Here is a 19,991-nt window from a genome sequence, read left to right as displayed (position 1 = left end):
ACTCCGTTCCTTCCAATTATCCCTTTCGTTTTCCCCGTCTCTTCTCCTTCCCTTCATTTCCCTTCCCTTTCCCCGAACTGCCTCTAAAATTATTTTATGTAATTTATTATTGAAGCCTGGGCGTAAAGTACCATTTAAGTGAGAACTTTAATACTACAGTGATACTATTATTAGTCTTATCGTGGAGAGTTAATGTATGTGTCCAGGAAGAAAGGCATCCCAGGCTCAGAGCATCACTTTGACCGTGTCACACACAAGCCACTGATGTGATGGGGGCGGATCTCTCCTGCAGCATATGCTTCTGAAATCCCGTTTCGCCCATTCACTCCCATCTTGCCCCGTCTGTAAGTAATTTCTGACTTGTTTACAGTTTCCTGAAATACGCCAGAATGGCAGCAGGAAATGTTGCGACTTAAGGTTGAAAAGTTCAGAGTGGGATATAATGTGAGGATAAGAATTAAGACCAGAGCAGATTATATTTTAATCTAGAAGGACGCGTGCAGTGCGGTGCACACACCGCTGCGTGAAGCGTGGTCCGCCTGCTGAATGAGCTCAGAAATGGACCCCTAATGCTGCGGGGCTCAGCGCGTCCGTGATTAACGTGCTCTTGGATAATCATAAAATCGACATTCAACATTTCAAATAAGACCTGCTTGGATAAATACAAAATACACCAAGAATTCAACTCTAGAATCCCTGTCCGTGGCACAGAAATAAATCATTCTGTGTCTGAGGAGAGCATGTACTGCAGTAAAATGCAGTGTCAAAGCCTATAGGTCTCGCCTTTTACACCTATTGGGTTTGCAATGATTTATAGCCGTGCTGCACAGACGCATGGCTGAAAATAATTAAAAAAAAAATAAAATAAGCATTGTGACGTGGCCGTCAGATCATTTTGTAGGTGTGCCATAACACGGATGCGCGCAGCTACAAAACGAGGCAATTTTTTTTTTCATTTTGTTTACTAGTCTGAAATGGACTTGGAAATACATTGTGTGAAATGCTCTTCTTTCATAAAGCACTAATTAATGCGCCTTTTTGATATAACACTAAAGGCCCAATTCACAAAGCACCCTTGCAGATGTGGCTGGATCTCCGCGCTCATGGCGGGATCTCCGCACTGCAGAGGTCCCGCCACGAATGTTGAGATCCTGCTACGACTGCGGAGACTGTTAGTGAATCGGGCCTTAAAATATTAAAAAAAAAAAAAAACTTGTTGGGTTACAGGAGTGGGCAGCAACAAAGCAGCATGGAGGGAGGGAAGGCAGGAGAAATAGATGTGGGTGGGGAGAGAACAACCATGGCCGGTCATATAGGGCGGAGGGGCTGTGCCCCCCCTCCTTTTGCCCCCCATGAAGAGGGTCTATCAGGCTGAGCAAAGGTCAGCCCGACAGACACTATTCATGTTCACATCAGGCAGCCAGGAGCGAGACTTGCGCGATCTGCGCAGACTCCTGGCTGCCTGAGCTGAACCTTGCTGGGCTGAAGAGCTCACAGCTCCTATGGGCATGACCTCCTTGGCTCAGCAAAGGTGCTTCGAGGCCCTCCTCCTCAGTGATGAGGGGAAACTTCACCTATTGACTCCCACCTGGGCGCTTCAGGTTCAAGCCCGGAAGCGCCCAGGCCGAGTGTCAGTCAGTGACACCTCGTCACAAGAGTGGGGTGGGGCCAGAAATCTCACTGACCCCATCCCACCCTGTGACGAAGTTGGGACTGCTGCCTTCCCTCTCTGGCTGACCTAGGGTCAGCCAGAGAGGGAAGGCAGCAGTCCCAACCCTCCTGGGATCTCCAATCTGAAGGTAAGTGTGTGTGTGTTTTTTAAATGAATGTTTAAGGCGTGCATGTATGTTTGAATGTTGATGAATGTTGTGAATAGATGTGCGTGCATTCTTGAATAAATGAGTGTGAGTGTGCTTCCCGCCCACCCCCCGCCCTCCTAAAATTACCGTCCGCCACTGGGAGAGAAGGTTGAGCAAGAACAGAGAAGCAGTCAGGCAACACAGCTTTGGACGGAGAAGCACACACAAAGCAGATTGGCGGGCCGGGGAAGCACAGAGTCAATGGAGGGTGCGCCGTGGACTGTGGGAATGCACATGGACAACAGCAGACGGATGGGGATAGGGAACCACATGGACAACAGAGGGCATGGGATGTGGAAGCACACTGCCTGCGGAGGGTGGGCAGGCATGAATGGAGAAGTAGAGGGCGGCTCCGCGGAGGAGTGTCGCCCCCCTGGCCAAGAGCCAGGAGATGAAAAATGAAACAATAGTTCCACTATCGTTTCATTTTTAATTTTCAGGCACAGCCAGCAGAACAGGGAGGGGCAGGGCTGGGCCAGGGAGGTGTCTGCTACTGCATGACAATGTTTTCTGTCATGGTTTTTAGCACAGCTGTTTGCTGGTATTTGCCTTCTGAATGCTGGTGCATTCTAAAAGCTTTTAGGATTGGAAAAAACTATTTTCAACAGCCAGCATGGACCAAGAGAGGGTGGTGTGCTCCTACAGACCTGAATATGGTTTTCATTTAAATAAAAGACTGATTAAAACGTGCTGTTGTTGCAAAACAAACAGTGATAATGGATAAATACAAATATAATCTGAAAACAGGAAATATGGATGAATACAAGTTGCAATGTGGAAAACAATACTACGAAAGCAGTAGCCTTAATTATGTGGCAGTTGTATTGCTCAAGGAATTTTTTTTCTCGGTAACTAAGACATAATTTTTAAAACAAGCAGTGGCAAAACCAATAGGTCTCATCTTTTGGCTCTGCCGATGCATACCTATTGATTTTGCCAATGCTTTTTTTGCCCAAGCTGTTCACACAAGTTGTTTAACGTGTGTTTCCCGGGTGAGTAAACTGTTGGTGAAAACCCAAAAGCGTGATCACAACATTTTGATGTCATAGGTATGTCTTCCGCACAGACTATTCCATTTATTGTGGTTGGGTGAGTCGGGGTGTAGAATTTCCAATTGCAAATGGGTTTTGGTCATGCAAGTGCATTTTGTGTATTTCGGCACAGTGTATCTTCGCTTACTTCTTTGCATGAAGCAACGAGGCATACTTGATGAATAATGACAGCAGCATATGGTCCATGTCTCAACACCCTTGATGGATGCTGAGGTGTATCTGTTTAGAAGCAAGAGGCTCGTCTGAAACATTATTCAGGCGGGTTGTTGATTGGAGTGTTCGAAGGTGAGAAGGCTGGGGAAATTCCATTTTAAATGGTGTCAGCCGATGTATGAAACTTTACTTGTATGTCCCTGCGGTTTTATTTTATGCAAGATGGATAACTTTAATATCCGAAATCAAATTGAAAATCTACTCTAATGAAAGGTTGAAAAAAGTCCAATATGAAACGGTGCATTAAGAACAAAAATCTCCCTCCTGCAATGAATGTGAGAAGTATTCGTCTTATGGATGTGCATTTTTTATAATTAATATTGATTATTTTTTAATATTCATGGTTTTATTTTGTATGTGTAATTTGATATTTATTTTCTCCTGAATTGTTTTCTTAACTTGTAATTGTCTTCCTCTTGAATGGGGCATCTGTGTGCAATATAATAGCAAACAGTTAAGCCTCGTATCACAGATTTAAGGATTAAGAAACAGGAAAAGAGATAGGCTTTTCAGATCTTAGGATCCGTGCTAGGGATGGCAGTGATCCATCCACTGGTTTGGGGCTTTGCCTGGTTGACCCTAAAGACATGAGCAAATAATATCCAAAATATGCCAGTATATGCTGGGTGTGTACATAAACGTATATTTCCTAGGCATTAGCCATGCAGTTACTTCAGCATGTTTAGATCCTGTTAGGAAGTGTATTGGAAACCTCGCTCAGAGATGGCCGATGGATACTCGAATATGCCATTGTGTTGTATCGCATCAGCCATGGCCTTCACAGCTGCAAATCTTATCACAAATTCGTGACCATTTGTCCTGTGGTGTGCATTCACGTTTTCGGTGCACCTTGGGGCAAATTGATGAAGCTAAGGGGGCCTTCAGAGCACAGTAACAAGCTCTTGGCAGCTTTACGTCGCCTTTGTTACTCATTTCGTAGCAGTCAAACAATGTCCCTTCTTTGCATACTTAAGGTGCGTGGAGTGGGTCGGTAACATATACTTTGAATTTTCCCTTTCTTTTAACTGGGAAGGAATATTTGGGGCATTCATTTTAGTCCATGTATTTTGAGCGTTTACAGACAGCCTTCTTAATCCATTGGTCTATTAACTCATCATTTACATTTTGCTTCCGTCCACTTCACCCATTTGCTTTCTTTGCTATGAGTGACTGAATCATCTTTATGCACATGTGCACATCCACCTGAAAAGTAGTCCACTTTAGTACCAGGTTTTAGTAGGCTGATGTTGCTTTTATTTTATTTTATTTGTGATGAGTCATTTCTACTTATTGTGGTTTTTTTTTTACACATCTGCATGCCCCACACAGTTAAAATGTTGTTACTGTTTATTACTTTTCACTTTTAATACCTTTTTTCATATATCTGCAAAATAAAGTGATAAACGTAAAACCATTGCAAGGAAGTCAATACTAGGATTAGATGTCTAATCCTTATAATTTTTTCCTAATTCAGCTCAGTAAGACGGGATAATACCTCTGTGTTGCATACCCTTTTTATATGAGTATCACAGGCGTGAGTCATGGTCGATTGCACTCTGGGTTCAGGGACAGAGGCCTTGGTGGGAAAGAGGTTGTTAAATATGTGATATAAATTGGCAGTAGGATGCTGGTCCACCACAAATGTTGCAGCATTCAGACGTCTTGGACTCGGTGATTTGCAGCTACTTCTTGAAGTTTGATGTTTGTGGATCTCACCTGCAAACTGATAATACATGGAATGGATTGCATTTTCGAGTGCATTATCGGAACCTTATGTGGGTGTGCAAATTCCATGATCCAGACTGACAGAATCAGGGCCAGCGGTAATGCAAACAATGCAAATGACCCCTTTGCGACCGTTTCAGTGCTAAATAATAGCCCTAATTTGAGTGCAATGGACTCCTCAAATCCTGTGCCACCGCTTATGCTTCATTATTAATAAGTGCACCCCCGTAATCTCAATCACGACACATTTTCACCTCATTTTTTAATTCGATTTACCCTTGCGAACAAGCCACCAGTTTAATGAGCAGGAAACCTGGCACTTTGTAGGTTGACAATTAAAAACGTTGGAGGATATGCACAAATATATTTTGGTGTATGGTCACAGGCACTGTAAATATATCTTGCTACCATGGATAGTTACTCATGAGAGCAGCGTAAGTAAAGCCATTTCCAGAGTGGCAACTTAGTATTTACATCCCTATGTGTCATGAGGATAGTGGAGTTTGTATATTTCCACCCTGTGTTCTCCCACATACAGTGGCATTTCACTGGTCTGTATATGGTGGCACACAAGCGCTCTTGAAAATACATTTCCGGGAGCAATCTGAGGGTCCTGGAAATCCATGAAACTACATAAATGTATGCAGGTTTTCAGCAGTGTGTACATTTATTTACACATTTTTTTTAGTACTGCATTTTCTGAGGTATTTGCATTTATTGCAGAACCGTTTAATTAATTGACATACCACTGCTAGCCATGAAACCCAGTTGTTAGAATGGAATCTGCTGGTAACGTCAAGCGCTGCACGAATTACCACTGACAAATTCAAATACCGCTGACGGGTTCAAGTGCTGCTTCATTAACCTTTTTCTGACGGTCCTCCTAGCTCCCACAAACCCAGGTGCCGCAAAACATAACTATTTATGTGATATAACCTCATACTTTTAAACTGATAAGAATAGAAGTTGTAAACAATAAAGACAACTTTGGAAATCACATTGTCCTCATGTTTCGGAGGGCATGGCTTTTTCCAGCTTTTAAGGTCAGCTCCTAGTTTCTCCGAGTAGGTACAGCAGCAAACTGTCAAACGTGGAATTCAAAATGGTGGAATCTTCCTGGGTGCAGTGATGTGCTCGAGTCCAATGCTTGCAATTGGCCTAGTGTCACTACCTTCACTTCCTCCCAGTTCTCAGACATTGATGTGCGTATGTCGCTTAAAGAAGTATCCAGCTCTTGATGTACCTTAAGTGTTTGAGGGACACATGAACAGTGATATAAATGAATAAGCAGTGGAAAAGCCAGTAGGTCCATGCAATGTGTTTTAGCAATGTTGTGCACCAGTGTGGCTCCTGTTCAGCATGTCTAAAAGTTAGTGGCGTGGAGAAAAGTGGCTCGGAGTGTTGTAGAGGGGAATGGCGGTCAGTGGAGTGTTATAAAGCAGAGTGGCAGATAGTGTCCTGTATTGAAGTGGCATAGTCCAGAGATGCACAGACCAGCATACACTGGAGTGACATAGAGTAGAGTGGAATGGCATAGAGTGCATTGGCATAGAGTGTTGCAGAGTATTGTAGGGTAGACTGCAGTGGAATTGAATTCAGCGGCGTACAATGCAGAGTCGTAGAGTGGAGCGTTGCAGAGTGGAGTGATGAAGAATAGAGTGGCATAGAGTGCAGTAGAGTAGAGTGAGGTAGAGCTGAGTGATGCAGAGGACAGTGGAGCAGAATATAGTTGAGGGGCACAGAGGGCAAAGTAGAGTTGAGTGGCATAAAGTGCAGTAGATAGAGTGGTGCAGAGTAGAGTAGCATAGAGCAGGCAGAGCAGAGTGCAGTAGCATAGACTGCAGTGACGCAGAGTGGAGCAGTGCTGAGTAGAGTGGTGTACAGTTCAGTGATGGAAAGTGCAGTGTTGCTGAGTTGAGTCAGAGTGCAGTGGAGTACAGTGGGATAGAGAGCAGTGGCATAGAGTACAATGATGTGGAGTAGAGTGCAGTTGTGGAGTGTGCATTGGCCTAGAGTGCAGTGGTTAACAGTAGAATGGCGTAGAGTGCAGTGGCATATAGTGGAGTGGTACAGAGTGGAGTAGAGTGACGTAGAGTACATTGTTTCAGAGTAAAGTGGCATAAAGTGGAGTGGTACAGGGTAGAGTGTAGTTGTATAGAGTGGGATAGAGTTGGCATAGAGTAAAGTGGTGTAGAGCGCAGTGGCATAGAGTGCAGAGTAGATTATAGCAGCACACAGTGGATTGGCATACAATGCAGGGGCATAGAGTTGAGTGTTACAGAGCATTGGCAGAAAGTTTTTTTTAGCATACAGTGTAGTTGCATACAGTGTAGTGTTTCAGAATGTCGTAGACTACAGAGGCATTGAGTGGAGTTGTGCAGAGAAGATTGGTGTGACCTATACTGGAGTGCTTTAGAGTGCAGTGGTGAAAAGTGCAGTGGTGTGGAGTAGAGTGGCAAAGAGTGCATTGGCGTAGAGTAGAGTGGTACAGGGTAGAGTAGAGAAGCGTGGCGTAGCATGAAGTGGCATTGAGTCGAGTGGTGCAGAGTGCAGTATAGTGTACTGGTGCAGAGTAGTGTGGAGTGGTGTAGAGTAGAGTGGCAGATAGTGGAGTATTCATAATGTGGTAGCACACTGGCATTACAGACAACACATTTTCAATTGAAAGGACCATTACATTAGCACAGACATAAAGTTTTACTTATTAAACTATACAGCGCAAAATGTGCGAAAATTGCATCACTTAGTTAAATGATTTGTTTTGATCATATTAAAGTATTTGTTTCCAACATGCTTTAGAAATACAAAAAATGTGCTTCATTTGGGCACTCATAATTTTTATATATTCTGAAATACTTGCACAGTTCATTTAAATGTTGTGTACTAGAAAAAAAACTATTTTGTACCCCCACTATCCAGCAAGATTGTCACATAATTTCTTTCACTTTAAAGTCAGAGAAAGAAATGCAAATAAAGCTCCCAGAAGACAGAGCCTGTCATTTGACCTTGGTCTTAGAAAGCACAGCAAATGTGATGAGATAAGAACAAGATTTACAGACCTGTTTACAGAAAGTGTGCACTCTGAAGGATTCTGTAAATCAGGTTTTGGCCAGGAAAGGACAAAACTCAAGATGGTCAGCCTAAAAAAAATAAAGCCAGCAAATGTGAAGCAAGAAAATATGAGTTACAAACCACAAAGCTAATGGCAAGCAACAGGCAGAATGCATTCCTAGGTCAACTTTCTGAATGTCCCCAAGATGTCTTTAGCAAACCAAATAGCTCTGCTGTCTGGTAGCCTGCAACCTCATAAGAGAATTCTCAAATTGAGGGCCTAGCATAAATAGCACCCTGCCTTTTGCCAATTATTCCAGTAGATTTGAAATGATCCAACTGTGCTGGTCTGCTCACTGAAGCTGGTGGCTCAGAGTGCAGTGTTGAAATTGATCGGCTGAAAAAAATGTGATTGTCACACACATGCTGCAGGAGACACCAGCGGGGACACCAGTTTCTAAATAACTTCCCTTTCAGCACTTGGAGCCCTTTGTAAAGGGTGGACATGGTACTAATGCACCAACCTCCATGTAGAAGGATCTTCACAAATTTATCATTTTCAAATGGCTATCATTTGGGAGGTAGGAGATGTTAACCCAGGCTTATCTGTTCTCTGGTACACCTGGCTTTGTCCTGGCTGCTTCTGGTCTCTTGGGTCATGATAGGCCGAGAAACAGAAAGTAAACTGAGCTCAAAGTGTCCACTTTATTTTCTGACATTTCCACTCTTTGTTCTTTTCCTTCCTGCAATTATCAGGTTGTTGAAAGTCCGAGAGGAGGACAAAACGTTAGATCTGTGATGTATTTGTTGTTTTGTGTCATTTTAACTAAACCTAGCCTTTCAGAGTACCAGTGTCCATGATTTATGTATTCTTTAAAGTTACATTTTTGTCAGAAATATTAGAAATACAGTTGTTTTTTCATACATTAGTGTAACAGTTGTGCAAGTTAATGGTACTTATTTTATTAACTTTAAAACTGTGAAAAATTTAAAGTACCCGCCCGACCTGTGATTTGCAGCCTCTGCAAATATTTTATGATGGTGACAGGCCCTAAAGGATAATGGGTTTGCAGGGTAAATGCTTCCTATTACCAAATTGTAATTATCTGCCTACAAGATGAATGTCCAAAACATACTCTGTAAACATTTTGTGAAACACGTTTTGCTTTATATAAGCCTTCGTTGAACACCCCATGACTAGAATTCTTGGACTTATTTTGTTTAGTGAAATGCAGGACCTCAAATGTTCTCTCCTCCTACCAGTGCAAGATCAAGCAATGAAGGTTCAGTTAAGCTTTTAAGTAATGCCCATGCTATCACTCTGTTTCCTTGCATATGTACCTTGCAGGCATCCCATTCTCTGTGTAATGTTTAATTATTTTAATTGCAGCTCAACCAGAATGTGGAGGTTCAAAGAGCCCGATTGCGAGATGACATCAAGGAGTACAAGTTCAGAGAAGCCCGATTGCTACAGGATTACACTGAACTCGAGGAGGAAAACATCTGCCTCCAGAAACAAGTGTCCATCCTCAAGCAGAACCAGGCAAGCATTGTCATTTCAAACACTGTAACTGATGAGTGATGTAAACACAGAAGAATTGCTAATGCTAATGTGTATATATACCTATTTCAAAAAATGGCACATATAAAGAGCCACTTCTGCGATTTGGCAAAACGCCACTGACGGAATAGGACATAGAAGATTGTGATCCAATACCAGAACTATGATTAATCTTCAACTTTGCATTTATTTGTGCTTATGGCAGCAAGAAGATGCCATGATTATAATTTTTCAAGCACCAGTCACTGAAGTGCAGCTTTATCCCTCTCCACCTTACTTTGGTAAAGTTTGTCGTGGAACACTTGGTCCAAGTTATTTTGTATACATGTGGTACCAAGTAGCATATTTCTAAAGGTGCTTACATATTACTATAAACTTACTTCTGAATAATTTTCGCATGCTGTTCTTTACTTCCTTTAAGGGAAATCCTTTGCTAATACATCCAGATTAAATTAATATTCAATTTGCATACAATGGGGATTCTGAAGTGTCATGCCCATGATATAAATGAAGCCATAATCAGTGGGCAAGTCTGCATCATAGTAACATCAAGTTTCACCAAGTTATCTCAAAGGGTCTTCCTCACACAACACTTCGGGCCTCATCAAGAGTGTGGCTGTTTTCTGGCCGCCAGATTTGCAGTGGTGGTCAGCACCCTTGGATTGCACACTGTCTGATATGGCAGACAGCTTGTGTTCTGAGGGTGCTGGAGGCCACCCTTTGTGCGATGGCATTGGCCTTGGCTCCTTGAGCCAAGGCCAGTGCCACTGCCTGGGTTCCACTGGGCTGACCGGTGGGAACCTCAGATTTCTGAGGTTTCCATTGGTCAGCTCAGTGGAAACCTTGTAATAGGGCCAGGGGGGCAGACCACCAGCTCCGCGGTGGTCTCCTCTTTACGGGGCTGGCGAGCCGACGGTCAGCTCCCCAACCTCATAATGAGGCCCCTAGCATTGCCAGTACTGCAAATAATGTAGTCCAAAAACAACTTTTTAAAATCTCTGGAGTAGTTTTCCATAACACAGTAACGCTTAGTGCATTCAAAGTGCTGTTTTAGGATCTCTTCCTTGTGCACCATGTACATGTACCATGCAAAAAATTATTAGTTGGCAAAATCTGAATTTGTTGCCTGCCTTGTGGCATATAAAAGCAATTTGGTGGCCTATGTTATTGAAGACACTTCAAGTCACTCACTATCTCAACTATAATTACTATTGTCTTACACTAGGTACATCACTGTGACCTTGGGCTAAAATCCACCACATGCACAAATAGTTATGATAAAAAATACTCCTTCAACTGTGCACCAGCCTCCGTGTACTGCAGTGTAACGATTGAGGTCACTCATTGTCCACTGAAAGTGTAATAGGCACTGCTGTTCCAAAATATATTTTTGTGGGGACATGTTGTCTAATAGTATAACAATTAGTAAGTAGAACATTAACACATTGACCTGAACACAGATAACTCTCCAATACAGTGTGCAAAAGGTTATTTTGCAGTTCTGTGGTAACTGTCTCTGGAATGTAGGCATCCCAACTCTGCATGGTACTTCTTGAAGCTTTCTGCATCTCTGTATCCCATTCCAGATCAGTAAGTTCATTCCTAATACCTGTAGTTAATGATTTTAATCCTCTGAATGCTGTGCGTAAACTCAGAGCTGAGATTTTCCAGACAGTGGTTTCCACTTGATGTTTTTGTTTTGAATGCTGGCAATACTATTTCATGTGTGGATTGTGACCAAAGTACATATGTGTGCTTGAGATGAGAACAGTGATGTGCCTGAGATAATTTCACTTTAGCTTTTAAACAATTTAAGATTTTTTAATTGTTATTTCATTCCCTAAGGTGGAGTTTGAAGGACTCAAGCATGAAATTAAAAGGCTCGAAGAAGAAACAGAGTTCCTAAACAGTCAGTTGGAAGATGCCATACGGTTAAAAGAGATTTCAGAAAGGCAACTAGAAGAAGCCCTGGAAACACTGAAGACCGAGCGGGAACAAAAGAACAACCTGCGGAAGGAGCTCTCGCACTACATGAACATCAATGACACCATGTACACCAACCACCTGAACATCTCCTTGGATGGACTAAAATTCAGTGATGAAACTGCTGAGCCCAATAATGATGACATCATGAATGGCTTTGAGCAAAACTGTCTTAGCAAAACGAACAATGACAATAAAGTATCCACTCCAAAGAAAGATGACAATTTCCCACCAGCACCGAGCCTGGTCTCCGACCTTCTGAGCGAGCTGAATATATCTGAAATCCAAAAACTGAAACAACAGCTCATGCAGGTAACACCAGGTGTAGCTCAAGGAGCTAAGCATTATTTAAAAATGGTTGTTCTTATGTCAGATATTTACAAAACATAGGATGCTGTATACATGCGACTGTAAATCTGAATGCTATAAATTTGTTACAGATTGTGATATACTAATTTTATATTTTTGGGGGCCAGCTTGTTACTGGTTTGTGATGATAACGTGGATTTTAACATCGTACATTACTATCTCCTGAGCTCTCATACAATGAGGAAACATAACATTTTCCTGACGCAGAAATTCCTCCCTCTAAGCATCTCTACATCTATCTCCTAAATTGTAGTTTTGCTTCTTGTGTGTGTCTTGTGTTTAGCTGCTGTGATATGGAGTGAACGGAAGAGATTCACTCACTCTCATCCACCCCACTTAGCACTAGGTCAGCTCTAAATCTCTGTGTGAAAAAGCTTGACTCTAGGTGTGGCTGCTACCATCAGTAGAGGTAGCTATGTGGATAGGTATACTGCCACTAAATCTTAAAAACAAATACCATTTCAAAGTCAATCAGATGAATCACACAAACAAATTTATAAACCTACGTACATAAGAAACTCATGTCAAAAATTAGTTCAATAAACCTTCCCTGTAGGAAGTAGTTGCAGAGACCATTGAGGGAAATTATATCCTTCTAGCCTCTGAGATTGTCTTTTCAGTTAGTTTATTGATCTTCCTATTAATAACGTACTATTTAATCCTGTACATTGCCTCCCAGAGTGTATATTGTGTGTGTTTGTTACGCATTGGCTCTTATGGTTATTCTCCACTTTTAAGGAGTTCACTATAAATTGTTCTCGTTGCAGATGGAAAGAGAAAAGATCAATTTATTCTCTACACTCCAAGAATCACAGAAACAGCTGGAGAACACCAGGGGTGCTCTCTCAGAACAGCATGACAAAGTCAGCAGGCTCACTGAGAACCTGAACGCTATGAAAAAGCTGCAGGCCAGCAAAGAGCGGCAGTCTGCCCTTGACAATGAGAAAGAGCGGGATAGTCACGAGGATGGAGACTATTACGAAGTGGACATCAATGGTCCTGAAATCTTGGAGTGCAAATACAAGGTGGCTGTCTCGGAGATTAGCGATCTCAAGGATGAGCTTAAAATTATTAAGACCAAATACGAGGAATGTGGGTCCAAGTATGAGGAGGAGAAGGGCAGATTTGACAGTGAATCGCTTGCATTGACCGAAAAAATTGCCTACCTTGAAAGAACTACCAGGCAAGACAGAGACACGTTGGTGAGACTCGAGAAAGAACTGAGAAAAGTAAGTGACGTGGCTGGAGAAACCCAGGGCAGCCTCACTGTGGCTCAAGATGAGCTGGTTACCTTCAGTGAAGAATTGGCCAATCTGTACAACCACGTGTGCATGTGCAACAACGAAACACCTAACAGGGTGATGCTGGATTACTACAAAGAAGGTAAAGGAGGACGCAGCAGCCCCGAGAGTCGCAGTCGAAGGTCTCCGATCCTTCTTTCTAAAGGTCTTCTGTTAACAGAGAATGGGAATGGAGAAGGGATTGTGTCTCCTGCTTCACCGCTCCCGTCTCCAGTGTCCGATCCTCGAAGAGAGCCGATGAACATTTATAACCTCATTGCTATAATTCGCGATCAAATCAAACACCTGCAGGCTGCTGTTGATAGAACAACTGAGCTTTCACGGCAACAGGTTGCCAGCCAGGAGTTTGGGGCTGCAGGAGACAAGGACAAGGATGTTCTCATGGAGGAGATTCTGAAGTTGAAGTCTCTGCTAAGCACCAAGAGGGAGCAGATCGCAACTTTAAGGACTGTCCTCAAAGCCAACAAACAGGTGAGCAAGTCATTATGACCATAGTCGTGGACACATGAAATAGTACATTGTTAGCTAAATATGTATTTGGAGATCATTTCAGTCCCAGATATCAAGGACGCACAGGAATGTACATTGATCTTTGGGGGTTATCTGCTATCAAAATGTTTATTTTTAATTTGTTTTTCATCTCGATAGCCTCCAAGCATTTTGATAATTGCAATAGGCCTGAAATAGCAGCAAATGTCTGATGCATTGATTTAGCTTTAGTTTCCTAGGACATTAAACCTATTAGGCCAGAGGAAACAGACCCAACTGCCCTGTCACAATCAAATGCACTTTCTTGTCAATGTTACAATGTGTATTGTTGCCTGAACCACAGTAACCATAACTGTTCATTGTGTGGGAATTGTTCTTTCCTGTCAATGTATCATATATGTGCATACATTTTACTTGTTACGTTTGATTCCGTTTGGTTGCTGGGCCCTTCAATTATATTTTCCCTTACAGTAGAATACTTTTTTTAATTTTCCTAATTTCTACCCACTTTTTGTTCATATTAGTATTTCTTCAGTGCACAATGCAGTGTACCTACTCCTGTGCACCTTTTCAGCAGCAGGCTGTCTGAATTAACATAAATGGTATAATAATTGCTCATGAAGTGTGCCTAACCAACCATGTTTTGGGTGACCTGTAAATGATCTGCTAGATCGTAATTCCCATTAAAAAAAATGTCATAGTCTAGAGCCTAAGGCATAGAGGCCTTAGTGGTTTTGGTACATTTCTCTCCACATGTCTTTGTTTTAGTTGTTTGCTTGCTTAGCTTCTCATCGACGTGGGCAAAGAAGCTTATAAAGGCTGGCATATTCGTGAAGAGAGATTATGCTTGTTTCACACTCTGCTCTATGGATCGGAGCGAATAAATTAAATGAGATTGCTTGAAACCAAAAAACTCAGAACAGTGTTTAGTGGGTTGATGTCACATAATTAACTTTCTCAACCCCCCTATAAGCCTGTCAGCTAAATTCTGAACTGCCTACATCTGTGAAGTCAAGAACTTAGGTAGACCAAAAACTGTAATGCTAACACAGTGTGGATAAGATTGAACAAGGGAAATCACCACTGTCTTCAAATCTGATGCCAAAAGATGCAAAATCGTTCAAAGCAAAAGAGCGTTTTGGTAACATTTCAGTTTAAATTCATGCCATTAGATAATGGAAGACATTATCACCCAAAAATTGATGGGCCTGTATACCACAACTTGTGCCGTAGGGCTTTGGCAGTAGGGTCTTTAACTAAAATTAAAAACATGTCTATCACTTTCTCCTCTTTGGTTTATCTTTCTTCTGTTTCTTAAAGGTCCATCTCACAAATTCCTCAAACGCTTACATGTTGACTTCGCTCATTGTGTTGGCATTAACGTTTTCTGTTTCACGCTTCAAGGTGCATTTTTCCAGGGCCTCTCCAGTCATATCTTTTTCTCAACCTCTTTCCTTTCCTCGTTTGTTCCTCATTTGAATACACTCATTTGACAAATGTGACTCAACTCTCATACATGATGCAGACATTGGCAGGATAAATCAAGTCATAAATTACCAATATAGATCAAATCAGTAATGATTGCATAACCACTGGCAACACTGGGCGTATGTGTTGAGCATCAGAAAGTTTTTCATCTGGAGTCCACAAATAAATCTGTGTGATTTTTCTTTGGAATCTTCCCTAAGGGAAGGTATCAGAAATCAGTAGTGAAGATAGATTCAGTAAGACAGTATTTGGAAAAATGCCAGTTTTCTTACTATCTTGCTGTATGCTAATGGTTGTTTTGAGTTACCAGGTCAGAATTTGGATGGGACTCTTTTAGCTACAGTTTTTTTTCAGAGAATTGACCTTAAATGGTAGTGCCGTCGAATTATATTTCACTTATAGCTCAGGAATGCTCTTTGTTATGTACCTTAGAGAAGTTTGATAAATATATATGGCATGAGAACTTATGATATTGCAAAAATAAACTTATTTCACTATACAATGATTTTGCTAAAATGGTCATGTGGATCCATATAAGAAATGTGATTTGTATTACTAATGGATGCTGTCCCTTGTTTGTGCACTAGTTGTCTGCAGGAGTGCATGTTGTGATTGTGTCCCTCCACTTTCTCTTTATATGACAGACTGCAGAGGTAGCCTTGGCCAACTTGAAGGGCAAGTACGAGAACGAAAAGGCAATGGTTCGGGAGACTATGATGAAGCTGCGCAATGAGCTGAAGGCCCTCAAAGAAGATGCTGCTACATTCTCCTCGCTGAGAGCCATGTTTGCTACCAGGCGAGTGATCTCTCCTTCATGCATGCAGATAGCGTGTCGAATACTTTATAAATGTGGTAGAAATTGTGAGATAGCTGAGTGAAGAACCAAATCCTTGCACAGTATGTCCTTTGTTATTATTGACAAGCTAGAGTAAACGTACAGTCGCTGTAATACAGGGGCTATCAATTTGCAAGAAATACCTTGTGGGTTCAAATTGTCACACAGATGTTAAGGATCAATGATAAATGAGCAACAATGTATTTGATAGCTCGAATTTGCAAACTCATAGTACTGTATTGTGTTTGAGGGTTACCATTGCTTAAACCTCTAGGTCTGGTTAGGTCGGCGCTACATAAATCGCATACATATTGTACCATAAGCTTATCTTCTAATTTTGACTGCTGCTTGGTAAGTTATTAGGATACCCTGCGTGTTAGCTGTTGCATCTATACAGTGAAAGCAAATCTCACTCTATGGATGAGAAAAATTCACAGCAGAAATGTGCTTGTTTTGGGCACCCCTAAATAGACCTTGGTTGATCCTGGGCCTAAGCGGGACTTTGAAACAAAACACAATTTATTTTCCATATAATTTCTTTAGTTATTAAGATCCTCTCTTGACATGAACCAAGGATTCTGCTTGAAACCTTCTCATTACCTGTCACGTTTCACCACGCGTCAAACCATACACACAATGCCTCGCGTTTGGGTGGATCTCGCCATGTCTTGAAAAAGAGCAACACAAAAGAATGATGGACGGAGTGCTGAATCCATCGTTATTTTGCTCACCATACCACCCCAATTTGGACCCAGCCATATGCAAATCAGCCTTGACCTTGTTCCCCATGGAACAGTCCATCCCGATCTGCCAGGCCAGGTCTTCCCTCGATTGGAAACAAGCATCCTGGGACCAGTTTCAGAGTATCACCCTTCATCAGACAGGCTAGCTTGACTAAATTAAATTGGCACAGTGAACAAGGAATCCCCTTCTGGGCATACCCTTCCCACCTAGGACAACTTCAGCAACACAAAAGAGCTGTTGCACTGACTTGTGATGCGAATGAGGGCCCGCCCGCCTCCACCTAGTGAATATATTCCTTGAAATGCTGCGGCTAACAGCTATTGCTGGTTGCTGACAGAGGAAGTTTCAGCCTCCTGGACGAAGAAGCGCCTTCTAAACTGCTGCAGGCCCAGCACCATTCTCTTCTCGGCTCGGGAGCAGCGTGATTTGGACAGATGTGCTGACAGTCTTCGGTCACTGGGACGTGACGGGGAAGATTCCCTCATCGGCTCTTTTGAGCCGACTGTGTCGAAGGCCAGTGCTGACGCTGCGGGTTCAAGCCTCCTGGCCTGGCACTGCACATGCCTTCTAGATAACAAATGTTTACGCCTCAGTCTTAAATTAATTAGATGCTCGGGGAGCGAATGCTGACAAGGTTTCCGAAAACTGAACGTGAAAATGCAAAAATGTACCTTTAAAGATGTTTGCCGTCCTCCAAAAGATAAACATGCTGGGAAAACAGATAACACAAAATAACCAAATAGAGCTATCGCTAAGGATTCTGGGTATAAGTCCTAATAGGGCAGACAGCTAACATTTGGGAAAACATTCCGCAGTCATCATTGATGGCTCATTAGGCAGCATCAACTGGAAATGCAGCAGCTCCAGTGTGACCTCCGAGTGCTTTAGGTTCAATTCGCGCTCTGCCCGGAGGTACTACTTGGGTCAGTAATGTTTTTGCTACGAGGACATTCACATTAAAAATAATGGGCTCACATTTCGCTGAGGAGCAGCGACCATCTGGCATCCAATAAGGAATATTCTTTGTAATTGAGAAAGACTGACTGTCATTTCTTCATGGGCTAGCAGCAACACCTTTTCTGAGTTGCAGTCATGGTCTAAGGTAAATAAAGGTCAGAAAAAAAATCTTGTTTTCTTAATTATGTTGCACGAGTTGTTCTATGTTCGTTTGTGTGCTAGGAAAGAAGCCCCTTTATTGAACACTTGGAATTACCAACCCTCCCCCGCAGCATCACCACCTGCTTCCACATCTCTTGTGGCATGGTCAGTGCCTCGGTACGTTCCCCTTACCATCTTCATTTTGACAATGCCCAAGGTCTCTTCACATTTAAATTATGGCATGGGCCAAATTCAGTTCTCATAAGGCCTAGAAGAAATGTCTGTTACGTCAGCATCATTTTGTGTAATTTTGGTAATATCACATTATGCTTGTTACATGAAATTCTGGAAATTACATTAACACACAAAGTTTCATAATTATGCACCGTTTGTGGCAAAAAAATGAATACAAGCACACTGGAATAACCAAAACTTTTACAGCTGCTGCTTGTGGTACTTAGATTTTTGTTTTTTTTTGGTAAGATATTTTTTCTTAGCACAAAATGCATCCTAGAGCCCAAAATGACTGCAAGTATCAATTTCAAATTAACACTAAAATATAGCGCCAATTGTCAGTTTTGCATTCAATGTATTTACAGTACATTTGCATCACTGAAATTCTCAGGACTTAGGGAAAAAAACAAATGAAAGAGAATACAAAAAGAACTGCTTACTTTTTCTTCCATTTTCTGAGCTTATGTGAGACATTAATATTGAGGTTTAATGGTTCATTCACAATAAGAGTAACTGTTTGAAAACATCAATGCACAATCTTGACCCACGCTTGATTTACGCAGAACAAAAACAGAAAATAGAAAACAAGGTCGATTAATAGCGCACTTAATAGAAACATCTAATTCTCCTCTTCATCATGTTTTATGAGTTTAATTTACAATTGATCGAAGAGCGCAGCAATGACGGGCAAAGCTGCTGATTGGGTGGTGACCCCATCACGGATTCATCACCCTGTATTTAGGGGTCGATCAGGTAATTTTGAAGAGGGCAACAGGTTGGTGGAATGTAATTTGTAGTGAATTTCCCCGAGTGACTAGCTTTAGAGTTAGGTATCAAAAATGAGGTTGCAGATGCTACCCTGGATACCTTTGTATTTAACAATCAAAAACAAAGAACAATGGTTGTTCTTCTTCTTGGTACCTCTGAGTCAAATTGTAATAACTGTTGCTCCATAGTAAAAACAAAAAAGGTTTCCTACTTGTGAATTTGGAGATCTGATGTGATAATAAATTTGTATTTTGGCTTCAGAAGAACAAATAAGAACCAGAATGATTCTGTTCGCTAAGCATAATACCCGATACCATAAGACCAAACCATTGGCCCCACACAGAGAGAACTAGATTTTAACAGAACCACACTGAGTGCTCCAGTCTATTCTTCAGCTATCTCCTGTAAAGCTGTAAGTCTTTACAGAGCTTCACAAAGGGACATTTTTATTTTTTTTAACATTAAGGGCTTGATTACAACTTTGGCGGAGGGGTTTAATCCGTCCAAATGTGACAGATATCGCGCCCGCCGTATTACGAGTCCATTATATCCTATAGAACTCGAAATACTGTGGGCGGGATAACTGTCACATTTGGGACGGATTAACCCCCTCCGCCAGAGTTGTAATCAGGCCCTGAGTCTGTTCATCCCTGCCCGACTTTCACAGGAACTTTGCAGAATATATATTAAAGTGTGTTCCTGGGAAGAAAAATTCTGCTTATAATATGACAAAGATCTGCTTCACATTGCAGCCCCCACGGTTCCCAGGCAGCTCACTCCTTACCATTAGCTGCAGAGGAATAACCCCCAAAACACTGCAGCTCCATCTTTCAGCCTCCCCTATACATGGTGCCAGATGAGGTGCATCAGTGACCGTGCCTCTGTCCCTCCTACTTACTTGTGAGCAGGCAGGTCCCGGAGTGATGCTGTTGTGGAAGTCCTTCTGGAGGCGGTAAAAGGAATTCGACTATTAAGAGACCCACAAATAAGCAGTCTGGAGCCATTTGGTGCCAGTTGAATGTTGGATTAAGGTTAGAAGGAGTGGATAGTGTCACATGACAACTAACGTACCATTAGTGCACCTATAACAAAAGGAAAATAATGTTACCTTTAATGCATAGTCTACACAAACAACGTCTTTGGTGCACAGGCACAGAGTTAATTTGTGGTGTGCGTTGTAAATACACAGGTAAAGAAAAATGTTTGCCTCAGTTGCATCGA

At 42.0% G+C, this 19,991-nt stretch overlaps 1 protein-coding gene across 2 annotated transcripts in view; it reads left to right on the top strand.

The window, feature by feature from the left end:
* BICD2 (BICD cargo adaptor 2) overlaps positions 1 to 19,991 on the top strand; it is a 297,533-nt gene that overhangs the window by 247,251 nt on the left and 30,291 nt on the right. For both annotated transcript variants that reach the window (XM_069206428.1, XM_069206427.1), the window contains exons 3-6: positions 9,291 to 9,443; positions 11,307 to 11,756; positions 12,581 to 13,585; positions 15,736 to 15,887. In XM_069206428.1, the coding sequence (XP_069062529.1) occupies positions 9,291 to 9,443; positions 11,307 to 11,756; positions 12,581 to 13,585; positions 15,736 to 15,887 (1,760 nt within the window). The remainder of the gene's footprint in view (positions 1 to 9,290; positions 9,444 to 11,306; positions 11,757 to 12,580; positions 13,586 to 15,735; positions 15,888 to 19,991) is intronic.

Source organism: Pleurodeles waltl, chromosome 9, assembly GCF_031143425.1.
Source record: "Pleurodeles waltl isolate 20211129_DDA chromosome 9, aPleWal1.hap1.20221129, whole genome shotgun sequence".
Classification (NCBI taxonomy): domain Eukaryota; kingdom Metazoa; phylum Chordata; class Amphibia; order Caudata; family Salamandridae; genus Pleurodeles; species Pleurodeles waltl.
Note: the sequence above shows the minus strand (reverse complement) of the source record. Positions and strands in the feature narration are given on the sequence as shown.